This window comes from Medicago sativa, chromosome 4 (genome assembly GCF_051527215.1).
Source record: "Medicago sativa cultivar Bolivia chromosome 4, Bolivia_mono, whole genome shotgun sequence".
NCBI classification, from domain to species: Eukaryota; Viridiplantae; Streptophyta; class Magnoliopsida; order Fabales; family Fabaceae; genus Medicago; species Medicago sativa.
Genome location: NC_140752.1, coordinates 79,642,767 through 79,663,752, shown reverse-complemented (window position 1 = coordinate 79,663,752; position 20,986 = coordinate 79,642,767). Strand labels below are relative to the sequence as shown.

General features: G+C 33.9%; 3 protein-coding genes and 1 pseudogene across 6 annotated transcripts; 1 reads left to right on the top strand and 3 right to left on the bottom strand.

Moving 5' to 3' along the window:
- Positions 1-3,214: 3,214 nt before the first annotated feature.
- LOC146932374 (uncharacterized) lies at positions 3,215-4,364 on the bottom strand. Its single transcript, XM_085707755.1, has 2 exons — positions 4,133-4,364; positions 3,215-3,879 (listed from the first exon to the last, which is right to left on the bottom strand). The coding sequence occupies exons 1-2, from the start codon at positions 4,362-4,364 to the stop codon at positions 3,215-3,217; spliced, it is 897 nt and encodes a 298-aa protein (XP_085563881.1).
- A 4,425-nt stretch (positions 4,365-8,789) lies between these two features.
- On the bottom strand, positions 8,790-9,805 carry LOC146932373 (E3 ubiquitin-protein ligase RMA3 pseudogene; annotated as a pseudogene). The gene has a single exon (XR_015007082.1). The product of XR_015007082.1 is annotated as an E3 ubiquitin-protein ligase RMA3 pseudogene (transcript).
- Positions 9,806-14,564: 4,759 nt separating this feature from the next.
- Positions 14,565-16,631, top strand: LOC146932372 (uncharacterized). Its single transcript, XM_085704031.1, has 8 exons — positions 14,565-14,833; positions 14,922-15,011; positions 15,302-15,361; positions 15,464-15,503; positions 15,622-15,715; positions 15,964-16,023; positions 16,120-16,211; positions 16,326-16,631. The coding sequence occupies exons 1-8, from the start codon at positions 14,724-14,726 to the stop codon at positions 16,410-16,412; spliced, it is 633 nt and encodes a 210-aa protein (XP_085560157.1). The 5' UTR covers positions 14,565-14,723; the 3' UTR covers positions 16,413-16,631.
- Positions 16,632-17,274: 643 nt separating this feature from the next.
- On the bottom strand, positions 17,275-20,783 carry LOL2 (lsd one like 2). 3 transcript variants are annotated; one of them, XM_085704030.1, is made up of 4 exons: positions 20,545-20,756; positions 20,191-20,298; positions 17,960-18,069; positions 17,275-17,497 (listed from the first exon to the last, which is right to left on the bottom strand). In XM_085704030.1, the coding sequence occupies exons 1-4, from the start codon at positions 20,657-20,659 to the stop codon at positions 17,429-17,431; spliced, it is 402 nt and encodes a 133-aa protein (XP_085560156.1). In that variant the 5' UTR covers positions 20,660-20,756; the 3' UTR covers positions 17,275-17,428. The 3 variants fall into 3 exon arrangements, with proteins under 3 accessions (XP_085560156.1, XP_085560155.1, XP_085560154.1); XM_085704029.1 differs by having other exon boundaries at positions 17,275-17,493; positions 20,545-20,754; XM_085704028.1 differs by lacking the exons at positions 17,275-17,497; positions 17,960-18,069 and adding an exon at positions 18,623-20,021 and having other exon boundaries at positions 20,545-20,783.
- Between the last annotated feature and the right edge of the window lie 203 nt (positions 20,784-20,986).

Here is a 20,986-nt window from a genome sequence, read left to right as displayed (position 1 = left end):
TGTTCTCTATATTTGGTCAACACATTTCGAAGCGACCGATCGACTTAGATGCTTCCTTGGTTAAATATTTTCATGATATTAAGGAAAATTTGATTCGGACTAAGACCTATGAAGAAATCATGCCTTGCATGGATAGACCATATAAAGAAGTTAGTTTGAATGATCCATGATATTGTGTGTGTTTCATTATATTGTTTTACGTCGTTCAATTATGTTGTTAAAATTGTTATGTTTAATGTATGCTGTTGTTGTTGTAGAATTTGATTTAATTGACACTTTGTTCAATTTTCTATGCTTTGGACACGGTTGAGATTATATAATATGATCCCGGTCAAACCCTACAAACCTCAAGTTTTAACACAATTTGGGAAGGTTTCACTGTTTCAGATTACATAATCCGAAAAAAATATGAAAATAAATTCATATTATATAATTTGAACCAGTTTTGAATATGGATTGTAGGTTACAAACAAGGTTTGGATGATTTATGGTGCAGTTAATACATTTGTTATCAGTTTGGACATTTTAAACATTTTTTTAATTGTAGTTACAATCTAGAAAGGTTTTGGAGCTATAAATAGTTTTTTGCTCAATTTTTAGGGGAACTTTTTACTTGATTGAATCTTTTTTCTTTCAATAAGAACATAAAGTGTGTATCTTCCATGATTATAGTAAAATACTTCATCCGTTCTAACCATCATCTTAGGTTTTTTTTTCTGTAGATAAACGAGATGGCAAAGTCATCATATAAACTCACACACACAAAGTGGAGGTATCGGGGTTCGAACTCCGGTCATGACGTCCAGCCTAACAATTTTGACATTTTTACCAGTTGAGTTAGGACTTATGAGACCTATCGTCTTAAGTTTTATTCACCCAGATTAAGAAAAATGATAAATAAATTAAAGAATGATGCAATTCACAAAGACAAATGTATAGTAAAATACAATAATTTGAAATTATCATAGACAATATCATGTGAAGAGTAGAATTGAAGGAAAAAAATTATATCACATTGAAAAAGCAAAACAATGTTTGTTTTAGATCATTTTTATGTGTTAAACTGAAATTTATTTTAAAACATAGGGAATGGTTAGAGAGAAAATAAGAGACAGAAGAAAGAAGAAGAAGAAAAACTTTTATTTTTTGAAACAAGAAAAAAATAAATTATAAATGGGCATGTTTTGTGGTACTTACGACTAATTACAAAACATATTCTCATGTTGGAATTTTGCACAGTGGTAGATGCATCACACAATGATTTATAGGAGAAACGATGGATCAGAAACGGTGAAGTTATGAGAATGATTTTTTTGGTGAAGTTAATCATATGATCAATCATTGAGCATTTGTGTACTTAATTCATGTCACGTCAGATTATATGGTGTATTGCACATTTGCTCATAAGGTGTGTCATTATGTCTTTATTTGTTGTAATTGAGTCCCTGATTAAATCAAAATTAAACATTTTTATTATTATTTTATTTTGTAAATCATAAATCTTATGCATCAAAATTGGTAAAACTTTCCAACTTTCATCATCCCTATCATCTTTTATGAAATTGTATGAAGAAGGACGAGGAGAGATGGAGACCAGAAAAGAGGAAAGTGAGATTGTAATTGAAAAATGATTAAAGAGTTTCTACATAATTAATAAATAAAATAAGTTAATAAATCAAAAATAACTAATGTTGTCTATGAGGACTGCTTTGTAATAAAGAAAAATTTAGACTTACAATGGTCCACTGGTAGTACATTAGCTAACATGACATCAACAGTTATCCTACTGACTAAACAAAATAATTTTTTAAAAAAAATCAGTTTTCTATCTACGCCGTAGAAGTGCCCTTGATCTATAACATATTTTTGGTTTTTGTTAGAAAAACTTTTGAGTAATTAGAGAAACTTAAAAAAAAAAAAACAAAAAATAAGACAACTCTACGGACCATGCATAAAAATTCAGCAAGGATCCATTCAATGTCCATTGGGGTCACTTGGGCTCTGTTTGGTAAAAATAGCGGTTGACTGATAAGCTAGCTGATAGCTTATAGCTGATAGCTGATGACTGATAGCTTTTAGCTGATAGCTTATAGCTGATGGTTGATGACTGATAGCTGATAAGCTAATTGAAGTGTTTGGTAAAATTAACGGCTCAATGAGCTAATAAACCTAAAAGGACATAAAAGGACATTCTTAATTCATAATAAAATTTACAAAAAATAATATATGTTTTCCATTGAATTAACGGTTCAACTAGCTAATTAATTATTTTTCACTGAATTTTATTTTTTACATTCATTTAAGTTTTATAACGCAAAAATTAATAATATATGTTTCTATCTATCCATTTTAAATTATAAAACTAAGAATAAAATTATAAACTATAAACTAACAAAAAAATGATAAATTTAACTAACAAGTAATATTAAAAACGTAATTTGTTTTACAGTATTGTAACAATTGACTTTCCTTAAAAAAAATGTTGTAGCAATTGACAGTAACATAACAAAACATTTTTTTCGAAAAAAATAATAACGTAACAATGCTTATATACGTGCCTTAAAAAAAGTGTAACAATATATGTTTTATTAGAGAAAATATATATCAAAACAGCACCAGAAAAACAATATATATAAAAAAATGTTAGTAAAAAAAATGTTAGTCAAAACAATATATATAAACGTAACATTTTTTTTTAGAGGATATATAAACGTAACATGTTAGTAAAAAAACAATATATATAAACGTAACATGTTAGTAAAAATTATTTTTTTAAAAAAGAATGTTAGTCAAAACAAAATATATAACGGTAACATTAAACAAATTATAAAGGGGTAGAATTGAATTTTAGATAAATGAATAAGGATAAAATTGGAAGAAAAGATGATAAGCTATAAGCTATAAGCTCAAACGCTACTTGGAATAGCTTCTGAAAAATAGCTTATAAGCTCCTAAAATAAGTTATAAGCTCGTTGTAAAAAAGCGTTACCAAACAGAGCTTTGACCCCACTTCTTTAACCATGTTTTTACTGATAATATGATAATTTTATGTTTTATCCTCACATGAAAATTGTGGTTGACCCTACAAGAAGGCCACTAATGAAAATACATACACAAATTATTACTTTTTTATTATTACAACATACACATATTGCACTTGTCAAAAAAAGAAATACATATATTGCTACTTTTTTTTGAATAAAAGATACTAATATTAATTCATCAAATCGTGAAAATACACAGAGTTAATTTCTACTGGCACCTCCTCTATCCAAACCACATTAGGTTTTTCATGAGCAAACTGGGCCAGAACATGAGCGGCCCTATTGCCGGATCTATGATAGAAATTAAAATGACAAGTGTCAAAATAATGTTGGAGGGACCAGATTTCCTTTATCATCTGTCCAAGGTAGGATCTGTTCTTCATTTGAACATCCTTTATCATGCGAATGAGTCTCTTGCTGTCGCTTTCCAACAAAACCCTTCTGAAACCACAATCTCGAGCTAACCTCATCGAACAGATCATGGCATAAGCTTCAGCCAGAAGAGGGTCCTGAGTTCCAGCACAGTTCCAAGTTGCCGCCACCATAATCAGCCTGTTTTCATCACGAATAATCGATCCAATACCCCATCTATCAGGATTCTGAAGATTTGCATCTCCATTGACTTTGACAAAACCTGGAGCAGGCCGACACCATTGAGGAAGCTGATTTTGCACGGATTGGTGCCTGATGCTTGGATTCGTCTGCGTAGGATTACGGGGGCGAGTGAAATGAGGCTTATTTCTTGTACCAGCTTGATCTGCGAGCTTCGAGATAGGGTAATTAGCTGTGATGAAATCTTGCACGCTATGTTCAGCTTGAAGTATCACAGCCTCTTCTGGTAAGATTTTATTTTCGAATATACTCAGATTTCTGGCAAACCAAATTTGATAAAGCAGCTATGTTGATGTTGGTCTGATTGTCGTTGTGTAAAATGAAGTCAAACAGCCATTCTGTAAAGTTTGCATTAGGTTGGTCCGGAAATTTGATAGTGAGAGACGACCCAAACCAGATTTTAGAGACATTAGGACACTGCATGAAGCTATGAGTAATAGTCTCCATTTTGGAGTTACATCTGGGGCAAAGAATACCACATGGTATGCCTCTTTTACTAAGTTCACTCCTTACAGGGAGAGAATTATGCAAAATTCTCCAAAGGAGAACTTTTTGTCTAGGAATAGTATGAAGGGCCCATATTTTCTTCCATATAATGGAATCAGAACTGTTGGACGCCATATCCTGGTTTTGCTGATTTTTCCAGCTTCTAATAACTTTATAACCACTCTTAACAGAGTAAATACCATCAGCTTCATGCATCCACATGAGCTCATCATGGTTAGAGGTATTAAGGAGAGGTATTTGCTCTATGTACCTTTGGTCAATGGGGAGGAATTGGTTACTAAGGATGTCAGAGTTTCAAGATGGAGGCTCAGAATTAATCAAATCCTTGACTAAATTAGTGTTGACATTGTTTCTTCCAGTAGGTATAGGTTTGTAGTTGTGATTGTAAGGAATCCAGTTATCACCCCATATTCTGATAGAGTTACCATCTCCAACTTTCCAGCAGCTGCCTCTGGTTATCACCCCAAATAGAACTATGTATACTCCTCCAGGCATAGCTAGGATTGCTCCCTATAGGAGCTTGTAGGATGTCAGTATGAGGGAAATATTTTGCCTTGAAACATCTAGAAATGAGAGAGGAGGGATTGGTGTGGAATCTCCAGACTTGCTTGGCCAGCATAGCCAAGTTGAATTCTCTAAGGGTTTTAAAATATGAAAATATTGGGTTCAAAGAACCGATGCCAACCATATATGAACCTAATGTTTCAACTTTCAAGATAGAGAGACACAAGAGTGGGGCTTCAATACAAAAGGTTTATTAAGGAATAAAAAATAATACAAAGGATAATTATAATTCATATATGTTAAGGTGTCTTTAATTTTTAGATATACAATATTTGTAATTTTCAATTTTTTAGTTGCATTTATATTTTTTCTCATAAATATTTTAGATAAATGATCATGCCCCCACTAGTTAACATTTTTAATACCGTCACTGCGCGTAATCCGAGAGAAAATTGTTGTCATATATGGAATCATTAAAAAAATTAAGCGAGGTGCAGAATAATAATATCAGGTGCAAACTATAAAGCGAGGTGCAAAATAATAATATCAGGATGCAAACTATAATAAACTAAGATAGCAAGGATAAATTTTAGAAAACCAGGGTCTGTAGTTGCACACCCTCGCCCCGAGAAATTCTTGTGTGGACCAAGACCAAGAATTTTGGTTTGGTCACACACAAAGAGAGAAGAGAGAAGAGAGAGAAAATGTAGAAGAGAGAAGTGAAGAGAGAGAAGGAGAAAATCTTGTGTGTGTGACCAAACCAAAATTCTTGGTCCTGGTCCACACAAGTGTTTCTCCCCTCGCCCCTAGGTGGAATCGTTTATGCCTGCATTTTTCAATATTTTCATTCATTTTTCATTCCTTCTTTTTTTCTTCTTAGTTTTCATTTGCAAGCGAGTTATGATATCATTGTTGTTGTTGTTGATCATTCATATTATCTCTAAAATTATTGTGCAATTTTTATAGAGATGGTACAATGGTCAACAAAGACTTTCATATCAATTTTAATTTAAATTTTGACAAAATTCATATTATATAATCTGAAATCCTGCAAAAAAATGTTCGGATTATATAATTCGAATAAAGTTGTTTTGAGAATTTTGGTGGGTGTGCAAGAAAGCAGTAGAGTGGAAAAAGAAATTATCAAACACAATATACCTTATTTTTGCTTTTCTTGTTCTTTTTAGAGCCTATCTTATAATTTTTTGGCCATAGTTATCGTATGTAGCAAAACTTAACAACAAATATTATAATAATTATTTTTGTTTGAGAAATAAAGGAAAATAATTGGAAAAATGGTTATGGCTACCCCCAACACAAGAACAAAACAAATCTTGATCAGGCCTTCAATTTTATTTGAAAGGTCGTGAGTAAAAATATCTTAAAACTTGTGTAATAAAACTCTAAAAAGTATAAAAAAAGGTTTTTTTTTTCAATACATAATTTACTTTATGTATTTCATTAATTAGTGTCCATATAAAACTAGTTAGCATTACCCTTAAAAATAAAATGACTATTTCCGTTAGTAGATCTAATGCAAAGATAGAAAAGAGAGGAGGAAGTAGCATATTCCTTTTGGGTTTTAACAAGGGTGAAAGGTACAAGCATGCTGAAAGTTCATCACAAATTAGAGTGTTACTGCAAAATATGGCTATCCATTCAAAATTAGACCAACACCGTCGAAGTCGAAAGATGGTTTGGGATGAAAAGTTGAGGTGATCTCGCCACTGATTGTGAAATTTCGTTGCTGTGTTAGAAGAATGATAGCTATACTGATTCGGTATACTCGAAAGAGACCCTTGGTGAAATGTGGACTCAATAACTACATCATACCTGATAGATTAGAAACATGTTGAGGATTTGACAAGTTGCTCTCCTTCGCACGTTGTACATACAACTCCTCATTTGCCTAACGTACAGGTTGCTGATCATTGTGTAACTGACATCGTCGTGCCAGAAAATCTCCTCGCCCCAACCTAAGGAATCACCCTGCCCCGCCATCACTATAAAAAAGTCCACCTCGTCCTATTGATAGATAAGTGGATTCTAGAATCATTATCATAAAAATTAAAAAATTAAAAATTTAACATCTCATCTTGTGGTTTAAGACCCGGTTCATTAGTCCTCGTGAGCTTAGCTCAGTTGGTTGGGACAATGCATAAAATATGCAAAGTCCAGGGTTCAAACCCCGGCCACTACCAAAAAAATAAAGACCCCCACTACCAAAAAAATAAAGACCCAGTTCATTAAATGGATTCAAAATACTCAAAATTACACGCAGTTGAATATTATTCGATGCTTTCTTGTCTAGTTTTTTTTTTTTTTTTTGAGGAAATTCTTGTCTAGTTGTCTTGCTTTGTAAAAATCGCAAGGAACTGAATTTCAAATTCCCCTTTCAAAATCCTTCAAAAAAAATTCCCCTTTCAAAATAGAAATAAAAGGAACCGTGTGTAAAACTATTTGTATTTAATAATGATAATTATTTAATGGGAAAAAGTTAACTTGTATCCTTAGGATACATGTTAAGAATTTCATTAATTGAAATTATGTATTGGCGTATTAATTTTTTTTTCATTAAATTCTTACCATTAAGGGCAGTTAACATACATGACCTTTATTTAATAATGATAATGATACACAAACATTTCATTTTTTTCAACACTCATGAACTTTTCATTTTTTTTTTTTTTGACAAAAAGAAAATGATATTCATTCATTCAAATCGAGAGATTACATCATTCAACACCGCTAAAAACGTAAAGGATGAATCTGTGAACAAATTCGCAACATCCAAGTTAATAGCATATAACGGCATAATGCCTACAAAAATATATGATAAAATTAAAGTGACCGAAATATCCATGGCCTCTGGATCCGCAACGTTGACGCCCAAATCTTTGATTGAATAGTCGATCTTTCAAGATGAGTCAAATGAACACCGCAAGAAGACGAGAAATCAAACAACGCCGTACAAGACGACGAACAACAAACCACCACACTTAGATGATGAAATTACAAAGAAAAAACCTAGATCTATGCGAAAATCACTTATTTAGAATGAAATAGAGAGAAAAAGATGAAGAGGAGGTGATTTCACGTCAAAAATTGACCCAAAACCACCCCTCAATGAAGAAACTGGAAGAGAAAACCTAGAAAGAGAGAAAACTAGAATTGACTTGTTGGAGAGGGAGAGAGTTGTGATCTTGAATATATTTAAGCTCTTTTATCTTATTATGAACTTTTCATTTATATACTAAATTTAATCTCACATTCATTCCACACATTCTATTTTATCAATATTTCTCTTTTCTTACCACATTGTCAATCCAAGGTCTTATTAACAAGTGCTCAAGAGCACTCATTATTCATCAAGCATTTTAAATTAAAAAACTATTTTTAAAAAAAGTCAAATACTTTAATTTTTATTGTATTTAATACATGCATTTTTATAAAAATTTACTAATAAGGTCCTTAAAGAGTGTCTTAGAAACACTCCTTAACATTTTTCATCAACCTTTGACATCTAGTACTTCATTTTGATTTTCTATTTCTCCCAAGGTGTAACCAAAATATTTATTTTAGGCTACATATATGTGGAGTACACAAAATATTTTCCTAGAACAATTCTGATTATCACAAAATAAATTAATACAAACAATTCTAGATATTAATTTTAGGGTCTTTGTCTTCGAAGTTAGCTTATAAGCTATCAGTCATCAGCTATAAGCTATCAGCTATTTTTACCAAACAGGGCCAATATATGAGAAATACTTAGGGTAAAACCCAAATTAAAAAAATTTGGACCCACCCACACAAATATTTTTTTTAAAAATAAAATGGTTTAACAATATAACTAATTTATTTATCATTAAATTTTTTTCATTGTTGCATGTGCCTAAATAATTTTGTTTTTGATTGTATCTAACCTAAGACTACCTCAGAGAAAATTACAGTTCAAGCTGCACATGTAACGTGGTGGTTGAATTCAGGACCCTGGATACTGGATAGGCCACTCCTTCCTAGGACTAGGAGACGTTTATCTTATTCTTACGAAACTTTGAACTACAAAATGTTTATGCAATAAGGTAAAATATTCACAGAAAGTGACTTTGAACAATATACTGAGCTTAAATGATGTGTAATAATTAATAGATAAATGCCTAAAGAGCATAAGTTCTTTAGCCAGGGAATAGAAAATAAACTCAATTATGCTATCTCAGAAAAGAATCAAACACAAGACAAAGCATAAAAAGAGAAAAAAAGAAATTTTGTTCAATGATTTGTTTGCCATCATATGATGTAAATCTTCATAGTTTCCAAACATATAGCGAGGGATTACCGGTGTCACTAAGGTATCAAGATTCTGCACTTGTGATGTGTCATCATTCTCCTGTTCTTGTTGATCACTTTGAGGTGATGTTGGTGTTTCCAGTAGAGATTGAATCTCTGAAGCAGGCGGTCTTGGTGGTATAGAAATATCTTCAAGGGTAGCCTTCCGGTTGCGGCTGCGTCGAGAAGATAGAGTCTGTCCTCTTCCATAGAGAGGGACCATTTTGGTGTGAGATATATCATGCTTGCAAACTGGGCACTGTGGATGTTCATCAGGTGCAAGTGAAGCTCTTTGCACAAAGAGCCATTTGTAGATGCAGGACCAACAGAAAAGGTGGCCACATAAGGTTACCACTGGTTCGTGTGCAAAATCTAAGCATATGTGGCAATCAAAACAATTGTCAATATTCTCTTTCTCTGTCTCTGTCTCTGTGACAGAATTTCCATCCGCTTTCCATTTTTGGTTAAAGAAGTCTTCATGCTCAAAGTCCATCATTTAATAAATGAACCTTTCTTGCAACTTTGGTTATTAATGTTTATTTAGGCCTTGAATGTAATACAAGAGAAGACTAGCTTAATACACTAGGGAAAAGAGAACAGTTTTTCGTGGAATTCTCGCCAACAAATAGTGAAGTGTTTAAAAAAGCACATGCAAGAAAAAGAAGAAGAAAAATCACAAGGTTTGAGTTTGAGAAACATACCCAATGAAAAAGAGAGATTGAAGTTGGGGATCTGTGATGATACGAGTGGATAAACAAAGGGGTATTTGTTTTGCAAAACAAAAGTGTTCACACGAGGCAAGCAAGGTCACCAAATCAATTGCCGCGAGCAAAGTCGGTTAAATGCATATGATACTATTTGTCTATTGACAACTACTATATTATGCTCTTTTCAAAAAAAAAAAAAAACTGCTATATTATGCTGAACCACATATATCATTAAATAAATGAACATAAAAAGTGAATTTTGCTTATATTTAGAAATGGAGGGTGTACTAATTAATGTGTCTCATGATACTGGTTAAGTATACAAATACAGTAGTATTGTACTTTTTTTTTGTGGTGACTGGGATTCGAATTTTAGACCTTGCATATATTATGCATTGTCCATACCAACTTTGCTAAGATCACGAGGACGTAGTATTGTACTTTAATTTGTATAATCAATTTTTTAAAAAACGTAAAATATGTTGTTTTCAACTTAAAATTTGTTTTTTAACTATCTTAACCGATGCCCTGAGTTAACATGACCCTATTATATATTTAAAACTTGCTTTTTTAAACTTATTACCACCATATCTTCGTAATTACCCTTCTTAATTCTCACTAAATCTATTATTTTATGGGTATAATTGTTATGGGTCATGCTAATTTGTTATCAGTGTTTCTTTAGCCCTTTAAAGCACATGTTAAAGATTTCATAAATGGTAAATTTTTATTATAAAACATTAATTTTCAATTTTTTAAAAAATAAATTGGAACAATTACTAAACAAATTTTTTAATTTAGGTTCCTTATACCTAAAGGCACAAATTAGCATTTCCCAATTGTTATTTCTCCCATCAATTTTAAACTTCTCTTAAACAGAGCAATTAATATACACCGCATGATTTTCCTTTTCCAGGCAATTTTAGTCGGTTTATACACACCTTTTGTAGTTATAAAGAAATTTTAGTCGGTCTATACGCAGTTAATTTCTTTATTACAAATTTCTTTTGTGGTTACACTTTACAGAGCTCAATTGCAGGCAGAAGTAGATGTGCACTTTTAAAGGATAGAATCTAAACAATTTGAGGCAAGTGATAAAGTCAATCTAAAGAGTTGTACCAAAAAAAAAAAAAGGTCAATCTAAAGACATTTCATGATTTGTTAAAAAATTAAATTCACTACGCATATCATGTTTGTTGACGGACAAAAAGTATGTGTTGGTTCAATTATGTGCATGACATTGGTCTATAATTTCTTCCCTTAAAAAATAATAATTAACTGGTCTATAATTTCTTCTATTGAATCTATTTTTTAAATTTTTTTTTTGGGGGGTTGTGAGGACTTTAGGAAAATTTCTTGGGTTGGATGGGACACAGCGTGTTTACCTAAGGAGGTAAGAGGGTTAGCCATGCGGAGGTTACGTGAATTTAATATTTCATTGTTAGGGAAGTGGTGGTGGAGGATGTTAGTTGATAGAGATGGCTTGTGGTATCGAGTCTTAAAGGCTCAGTATGGGGAGGAGGGAGGCCGTTTGTTGGAGGGGGTGTGGTGGAGGATGATGCACGCTATTCGGGCTGGTGTGGGGGAGGGAGTAGGGAGCTGGTTTGAGGATAATGTCTGTCGTGTTGTCGGAGGAGGGAGTACTACTTATTTATGGACGAACAACTGGGTGGGTGGAGTGCCTTTACGGGTTAGATTTCCACGCCTTTTTGACTTGACAGTAGATAGCTGGGTGACGGTGGAGGAGATGGTGAGGCGAGGGTGGGAGGAAGAGGGAACAACTTGGTTGTGGAGATGGCGTCTACTAGCCTGGGAGGAGGAGAGTGTTTCAGAATGTATTGTTTTGCTGCATGATATTGTTTTGCAGGATCACACTTTTGACAGGTGGAAGTTGTTACTAGATCCCATTAACGGGTGCTCCGTTAAGGGTACTTATCACTATCTCACGTAAGTGGATGCACCTCTTGATCGTGGTTTGATTGATGCTGTTTGGCACAAGCAGGTTCCTCTTAAGATTTCTTTGTTCGTGTGGAGGCTTCTTCGCAATCGGCTGCCCACCAAAGATAATTTAGTTCGTCGGCATATCCTCATTGCGGAAGATAGTTTCTGTGTAGGAGGGTGCGGCTCATTGGAGACCGCGGACCACCTCCTCTTTCGTTGCGATCCTTTTAGCAGCGTGTGGTTTGCGGTGTTGCAGTGGCTAGGCATCTCCTTTGTCGCTCTTGGGGGCTGCCGGGATCATTTTACCCAGTTCGGTCATCTGGCGGGGTTACCGCGTTCGTCTTATTCGTTTCTTCAGCTAATCTGGATGGCATGTGTCTGGGTTATTTGGAAGGAACGGAACAACAGAGTCTTTCACCAGAAGATTACAGATTCACAGAGCATAGCCGACAAGGTTAAACTGTTATCTTTCCAATGGCTAAAAGTCAATCTCATAACTTTTGTTTTTAGTTATCACGATTGGTGGCGGCACCCCTTGTTATGTATGGGTGTCAGGTTGTAATCTTCTTGTTTTTTCATTTTATTTCGGTGTTTGTTTGATGCACCTATGACTTGACTTTGTATTGTTTGGATGATGTTTCTCTTTTGCACACCTTATGCAGGATGAATCACCAGAGTTAATCTTATATTCCATTTTGGCTTGTTCAAAAAAATAATAATTAACTGGTCTATAATTTCTTTATGCAAGATGGATTGTTTATGTTCTTAGTGTATTGCTATATTTCTGCTACTTGGCAATTTTTATCTGTTTTTTAATTTTTATTTTAACGTATACTATAAAAATCATGTTTTTCATTGTTATAGATTATTAATTATTATATCCTTTAAAAGTATGACTATAAAAAACATATGATTAATCACAATGATACTTCTCACCAACAATAGGAGGACACCCTCTCTTTCAAAAAAAAAAAATAGGAGGACACCCTCATACTTAGGAGATACGTCGGTCCGCTAATACACAATAACACAAACATGTATGTATGTTTTTTAATTTTTCTTAGAAATATCGACACGATTAAACTAAATCAAACAAACACGTTCTTCATCGATCTTGATTTGGTTTGGATTCCGTGAAAAAAAATTATAGAAGTCAAACCAAATCAATCTTTTTATTAGTTCATGTTAATTTCTTTTTAAAAAAATAAATCAAATCTCCTCGTTACATCCCAATGTATACCTTTAAATATATAAGCATACAAACAATTACATACTTTTTTTTGTCTAAAAGTTAAATAGAAATTAAAACAAAAAAATATATACAACACCTCAATGACAGATAGATCCGTTATAAGAGTTCTTATCAACAAAAAAGATTACTAGTTAAATAGAAATTTAAAAAGAAAAATATATACAACATCTCATTGACAGATAGATACGTTATAAGAGTTCTTGTCAACAATAAAGATTACTTTTACAGTTTTACTGATGAAAAAAATTTACTTAGAAAAACCTTAACATATTAATCTACTAGTATAATTTTTTATAGGCAAATGTCAACGTTGAGCTACAAAACCCATATCTCATAGAACAATCGAATAAGTTTTGCCTTCAATAAAAAAATCAAATAAGTTTTTTTTATTAACTAGATATCATCCCAACCTTTTTTCGTAGCAGAAGTATTTACAGGTTCCCCAGGAAAATATGTTGGTCTAGCAGAAACAATTAGAGGGTTTAAATTGATTCTTTCTGGAGAATTAGATAGTCTTCCTGAACAAGCCTTTTATTTGGTGGGTAATATCGATGAAGCTACTGCGAAGGCTGCAAACTTTTAAATGGAGAACAAATTCAATCCGCACGTAACTTTAAGTGACAAACTCTTTTTAAAGTTTTAATCTTGTTGCATGTCTAAGTTTCCATTTGAACCTTAAGATTAAATAAATTTAGGCATGTGACCATTCTTTTTAGGTTACAATGATATTAGTACGAAGTTTCCACCGCCACTTAACGAATGACTAACCTCTATCAAAAAACTGTAAAGTACACAAGGTTGGATTCTCATGAATCGAACCCATGCCTATATACTTAAAGGGTCTCAATCTTTTATCACTTGAAGCAATCCATTTAAGGATGTCAATGGGTATCCATGGGTTCGGGTAGTATGATATCCGTCCCCGCCCCGTTGGATAAATATGATACCCGTGCCCGTCCCCATACCCGTGCGGGTATCTCTATACGGGTAATCCGCGGGTATTTAGATACCCACGGATATTCGTGGGTACCCGTGGATTTTTTATTTTTTTTTTGTACAAAAAAAATTTAATCAAAAAATGTATTTTTCTTTGTAAAAAAAAAAAATTAATCATGATTTTATCAAATTTCATAATCCATACCATAATCCAACAAAAATCATGATTCTTACATAATCCCAAGCAAATTCATCATACCATAATACATATGATTCTTACATAATCTATACAAATTCTTGAAGTAAAATAAAAGGATAAAAACATCCAACATCCAAAAAGCCTCCAAATTAAAGTTAGAAAAGACTAAAATCCAAATAAACATCCAAAAATTCATATGCATTCCAAGCTATTTTATATATACACATGGATATTTTAGTAATTTACATAATTTATTAACGGGTACGGATACCCGCGGGCACGGGTATTATCAAATCCATATCCGTGTCCCCAAAGTAACGGGTAGTTAAATACCCGTTTATTATACCCGCGGATACCCGTTTAACTACCCGCCCCGTGCCCATGATGGATTTTATCTGCGGATACTCGCGGGCACAAATTTTTTTGCCACCCCTAAATCCATTCTTTATTATAATTTTACTTGTAAATAAATTATTAACTAAAAAAACTGAAATCAATTTGAAAATGCATCTGCGTGGGTGAGATTGCCAACGTGGAAGATTTTTGATTTTCGTTGATATTTGAAATCACAATCGTTTCACCGCGCGCGCGCAAACAAAGAGCTATCTATAGCTTCTACCTCATCAACGCTTTCATTTCTATAATATCACAACTCAGAAAACCTCTCTTCGCACAATTTCAAACAATTCGCAATGTCTTCAACCAAAGCCGGAGTCAGAAAGCGAGAATCCGATCTCGAACGCATCAAACCTGATAAGAAGAAACAGAATTTCGATCTCGATTTGGATTTCGATCTCTCCGAGTAAGATTCATCTTCACTGCTTTTGTTGATTTTCTTCTGTTTTTGTTTGAATCGTATTCAATTTTTCTGATCTAATGCTTTTTTGCAGTGACCTCAAAGGAATCGTGTCGGCGCTGCATCTGATTAGAGATAAGGCACAGAAGGACGGTCAGAAGAAGAACGAAGAAACTATTTCAAGGTACCGCGTTTGCATTTCGATTTCACCCTAGTTTGAATTTTGAAGATTATACTTGAAATAAATCGTATGTGTGAGAGAAGCTTCAACTGATCTATATTTTTAACCGTTTCACCTTGCTTGTTTCTATTTTGATTTTTGAAATTCTTTCAGATCTGAACATTTTTTTACCTTTCCATTTTTATTATTTAAGTTTTTTATGGAATTATGTTTCCGGATTGAGATTATAAAGTTGAATTCATATGAAATATTTGCAAAATTGATTTGTAATCGGTGATTTTTGTTTATGACAGTGTTGCCTCTGAAATCAAATCTACTATCGAGGGATTGAGGACTAAATTTGAGAAGGAAAGGTTTGAAATCAGTTTAGATTTTATGCACTAATTAATGAATTAGTTAATTAATTAGTTTCTGTTTCACTGTACTGAAAGAGTGTATTGTTGTTTCAATGCTAGGCAAACTTTTGCTAAGGCGCTTTCAAAGAGTTCCAAAGAGGTTTGTAAAGTAAAAACTGGTTTATGAATAGTGTTGAATGTTAATTACTGAGTAATTAGTAGGAATGGAAATAAGTGTTGTAGAAAACTTGTTTAATTATTGTTTTTTGATTATGCAGTTTGAAAGCTCTTTGAAGAATGAAACTACTAAGTTTCAAGCACTTCATGAGAATTTTTACAAAGAGAAAGCCACTTCTATTCAGGCCTTGCAAGGTAAATCTCTGTAACATTATCGTTGGAGGATTAATTTGCATAATCTATTGTGAGAGTCGAGCTTCTAAAAGACTAAATTACTAGTAGTATGATATTTTGATAGCTACTGAAATGAGTAGTTGTACTTGTAGTAATTACTATGAAAATAGGTGCTAAATTGGAAATATCTGATGTTAATTCATCTGTGTTTGTTTGAAATAATCTAATCCTTTGCTGATTAAATGTTAATTAATTTTGTCCATTGTTAGATATTATCTCCAAATTTGAAGAGGAAAAGGAAAAGCTATTCCTGAAATATGAACAATTGAGTAAGCTATACATTTTTATTTGTCTTTATAATGTTTAGAAAACAACAAATCCAGTTCTGTGATTTTAATTTCCTTACAACTTTATGAGTATTTCAGGGAAGAAGGAAAAAACTATGATATCTGAACAAGAGAAAGCTTGCAATGACAAAATTACACAACTTGAAGGGTCATTGAAAAAGAAGAAGAAGGTATATTAGTAACTATTAAGCAGCATGGTCTAGATTTTTAGCAGCATTCTGTCAGTCAGTCTCTTAATTTTCAGCAGTATTCTGCTTTTCTCATCAATTATTGTTTTGTCACAGGATGATAAAACTTTCAGCATTTTAAGAAAAACTCTTGGCTCATTCTTGGAGAGTACTTCAGATGAGGATTTCCCACCTGATGATTGAAGATGCATAGAGGAGATCTTTTGAATCAGCTACAATGGCTGATTCTTTCACTGGAAAATGTAATCATAGTCCATAGATACATTTAAGATTGATGGATGACTCTCTTTGGATAGTTCCACTTATATTTTAATCCTTTATTATAATCAGCTTTGGAAAATATACAACACAAATTCTGTGTGACATATGGTTATATATTAACATATCCATTTATCTGGTTAAGGCTTTACTACTGCAGCTGCTGCTATTTATCCATTTTTTTTTTTCTGGCTTCATGATTACTGATTATGATCGAATTCCTCCATGTGTCTAAACCACATAGCTTTCATACACAGCGTCAAGACCATAATTTCTCTGAGCAATACAATTTAATCTCATCAAACCTATCAGTAGTCAATAATGTCAATATGCTATAGAACTACAACCTTCTCTGCAGACAACATAAACGACAATGGCTTCATTCCCACCCAGATAGCACTGGGATTTTTTACAGAAAGTCACGACACTTACAGATGTCAACAGAAGCATAAATACATGTATTGACTGAGAATCGTGGGTTATTCAAATATCCGAAATAGTGCCTACCCCTTTAACATGACAAATCACAAAAGTCATTTCATACGAACAACATGATGGGACCAAATACAGTTATTTTCCATTAGAATCTAGAGTACAGGCGAATGGTTGGAAAAGATAATTAATCACGGACATAACTTAAAAACATACTCCAATTGAATTTCATCATAATCACTTACTTTTCTCTATATGCGTATTCAGGTCTTCTGAGTCTAAATTATTATTATATACTATATGACAATATTCAAGGGACAATGAAAAAAAAGGGATCACGGGAGGAACAGAAGGCTGTCAAAAACTCATTAAATTACTTCCAAAACTTGACATTGACAAGTTACCATACATATTGCAAATTTAAGATATATACAACTCTTTGCACAAGAATCCCCATTCATAATTTGTTATACAAGGATGACCCAGTTAATAGGACAATGGACAGGCCGCTAACAACCAGATTTGGGAGGAGTTGGTTTACTTTGTTGTACAGACCATGGAGGCCGCTTGTTGTCTGCCTGCACAAAAATCATGAGGATATCAGTGTTTAAAGGGAAACATCAGTTGTTTAAGCCAACAATATAAAATCAATAATAGCTATAGGTTGTCTTCAGATTGAATGAATAGAGGCGGGTGGGACTTAATGTCTTCAATTATTCACAAAAGTAAAGCATCATCAATCCCCCTACACTTGGATAATTTAAAGGTTTGAAATGAGTTGTTTTATCTCGAGTGCACAAAGTACACCGTACAAAGAGAAAAATAGACTTAAATAGTTGAATATAATGTAATAATATATATGTATAGGTCAGATCCGCTACATCAAGTGTCAAACTTAATGATATGTCAGTAAACCTTAGAACAATATGTAATATGTACATAAATCAACTTGCAATTGGTTACATTGTTTATTTTGACTTAAAAAATTAGAAGGTAAAACATGTATAAAGAGAACTAGTGAATGTCAACAGTTTACATACCCCGATTTCTGTCACAAACCGGCATGATGAACACCTAACTTGTGGAGCACCGTATGGGTACATTAGCAATACTGCACAACTCCCACACTTAACTTGTCCAACCTGATCAGCTGTGACGAAGGAATGAGTTAAGATATAAGTAGCTTGCCATGCAAAAGAATAATGCCATGTCATATTTTGTACAAGTATAGTGAACTTCAAAATAATAGAATATAGTTAGACAAGTGAAAAAACTTCAAATAGTACATAGCGTATATGCATTCTTGGAGAGGTTTACCATACTAAAATGTCTAATTGAAAATTTGGAGCATGATAATAGCATCATCAAATTCAAATGTGATTGGTCATTGGTGCTTAGACTGTATCCCTTTTATAATGACCAGGAAGTTCCTTTTTTGTTAGAAATGTTACTATTAAAATTAAAATTTACTAAATACACAAGATTGTTTGCACCAGCAAGCACACAACTACCAATAACAGGATTGTTCGTCCAATCATGTAATTGTTTATGAAAGTAATTAATCAACCAGATGTATAAAAACCTGAACTTAAAATGCAAGTTTCATGGCAAATATGTTTTCACGAGAAAAATAAGCAAAGAGAAAGATAAGTGACCTTCTAATACAATGTTGAATATGTTATGAAAGCATTTACTCAATCAGATGCATAAAATAAAACTGAAAGAAAATTTCATTAACATAACAGGAAATTTGATTACAATCAGGCGTTAAACAAAAGGTAGTCTAATCGTTATAGATCAACAGCTTATGAGTTGCAGTGCGGGTGTTAGTGTCAATCCTTCTAATTACACGAGCGTAGTACTTATAGTCCATGATCTTATACATGTTAGCTACAAAACTATCCTCTTTTGTCAATGGCGGGTCTATCATCTTGATCTTCGTCTTGGCATGAGCCATGAGTTCTTGGTCAATCATTTCGCCAGTGGCGCGAAATGGGACAACTGCTTGTCCTGAGCCTTCGGCTGTATCCATTGCAGCAGGTCTTGAGTTGACGAGCTTTGTATACTCAGCTTTAAGCTGGATATTGTATTCTTCTTCATTCTTCTGTCTTGCAGCTTCAATTTCATTATGGGTTAGCATTTCCTCCCATGTAATCTTCAACTTTTGATGACCAACAACTCGTTGATCATAGTTGGAGTAGAACTGAGCGGGAATTCTTCGTTCATATTTGAAAATTGTGTCGGCGTTGGGCACGACATTGTTTGGATATTGCTGTGGGATATCATCATCGCTTGGGGCTAGGTGTGGAGTACAGGCTACTCCTAAAATTAGGGCCAGGTTGATGTCATCCTGGTTATAGTTCTCATCTTCTGGGAACCAAGAAAATATTTGGTCATTATGCCAGTCAAGTAGCCAAAATGGCCGTCCTAGAACGTCATTGGAATAGGTGTTCATCAGCCATTTGCTGTTTGGGTCAGTCATGACCTGCATCAGTGCGCTGAAGAGTTCAGTATTGAGGATAAATCCATCGATGTTGAAATAGTTGTTACCGTCTAGGTGGTTCCAAAATGGGGTGGTGCAAATGATTGGAATGAGAATGGAGCTGTCAGGCGTTCCAGTGACCCGAGTCGGCTTGAGAGCATTGAGCAATAGGGTGAGGTAATTATCATAAATTGTTGATTGAATACCTATCTCGACTGCAAATTTGTCCAAAGTACAAACAAGGGGAAGCTTCCTGCAAGCCTCTCTGTTTGAGGCATAAACATCTAAGAACCAATGTGAGATATAAACTTGAGAGAGGTATTTAGCCTCCTCAGCAGTGGTGGAGTTCCAATGGAACTTAACCACTCTTTTCAAAATGTCCCACTTTGACATAAAGTGGAGGGTGTAAAGGTCCCGTAGAGCATTGAAAATTTCATTGCGATTCAGTTCAATAAATCGGGGATTGTTGGGTCCAAGAATGGTGAATGATCCGATATGGTTCATCTGTTGTAGTTGATCTACGAAGATTTGGGTAGTGGTCCTTGAAAAGGACGGAGGTCTGCTGGCTGGAGCTTTGATAACTGGGGTGTTACCTTCAGGGGTCGTATCTTCATCCAGTCCTGACATGGTATCAGGGTTATACTCTAAAACGTGTACGATATAGTCTTCTTAATCGAATTTCTAAAAGCTAATTTTCGAGGAACCAGCTGGAGATTCTCAAATAAAATTGAACTTAAAATGCAAAGTTTCACAGCATAGACATGTTCATGAGAAAAAAGGAGAACTGACCTTCTAATACAATGTTGACTGTCTGGCAGCATGAACATTTGACATGTTTGGCACCTGGTGGATACGAAAGCAGGCGGCGACAAGAACCACAAACCATTTGAGCAAAACCTGTTCACACAACTGTATCAAAAGCAAATAAAGCCACAAAAAACCAATTCATTTGAGCCATAAAAGGTTAAAACTAAAGGAAGCTTCAAGCTTCAGGAATTGCAAAATTGTATCCAAACCCCTTTTTTCCACAGCTTTTGTTCCTCTTTCAGAAATAATTGAACCCAAATATTAAAGCTACGAGCTTGAGAAAAAAAGAGAAGTAATAGGAATAGTGAATGAATGAATGAATAAATAGCAACTGACCGGATGGGAGTGACGGTGGCGGTGGCCGTGGGCGTTGCGGTGGGGGAATAGGTTGCCAACCAGGTGGCGGGCCGTCGTCGTCTTCTTTGTTTACTTGGTGTTGGCTTTGCATCATAGCTGCTTATTTTCACTCCCGTTACTTCTTCACACACTACACTCTTTTTCTTCTTTCAAAAAACCACAAGGGACTAGGTAAAAACATGAGACACAGATGACCTGGAATAACTCAATTGACAAGGACGCGTGCTAAAAAAATGACATGTAATATGCGGAGGTTGGATCAAATCTTAATTCCTAATTTATTGATGAATATTTAATCACCAGACTACTTAATCTAACATAAAAATTAAAATGTGGCACACACTATAATTAAGGTGGGGGTGCGAATAAACCATCACTTAAAAAAAAAATAACCAAGACGATTTACAGAGGTCTACAATCT

Bases quoted from the DNA above. Each gene is read 5' to 3' on its own strand.
- LOC146932372 (XM_085704031.1), top strand. From the start codon at position 14,724: ATGTCTTCAACCAAAGCCGGAGTCAGAAAGCGAGAATCCGATCTCGAA. The intron at 14,834-14,921 runs GTAAGATTCATC...GCTTTTTTGCAG, and splicing joins TTGGATTTCGATCTCTCCGA to TGACCTCAAAGGAATCGTGT. The intron at 16,212-16,325 runs GTATATTAGTAA...GTTTTGTCACAG, and splicing joins CATTGAAAAAGAAGAAGAAG to GATGATAAAACTTTCAGCAT.
- LOC146932374 (XM_085707755.1), bottom strand. From the start codon at position 4,364: ATGTGGATGCATGAAGCTGATGGTATTTACTCTGTTAAGAGTGGTTAT. The intron at 3,880-4,132 runs GTATTCTTTGCC...AAATCTTACCAG, and splicing joins TAAAAGAGGCATACCATGTG to AAGAGGCTGTGATACTTCAA.
- LOL2 (XM_085704028.1), bottom strand. From the start codon at position 20,659: ATGATGCAAAGCCAACACCAAGTAAACAAAGAAGACGACGACGGCCCG. The intron at 20,299-20,544 runs GTCAGTTGCTAT...TTGTGTGAACAG, and splicing joins GCCACCGTCACTCCCATCCG to GTTTTGCTCAAATGGTTTGT. The intron at 20,022-20,190 runs GTCAGTTCTCCT...ATACCATGTCAG, and splicing joins AGTCAACATTGTATTAGAAG to GACTGGATGAAGATACGACC.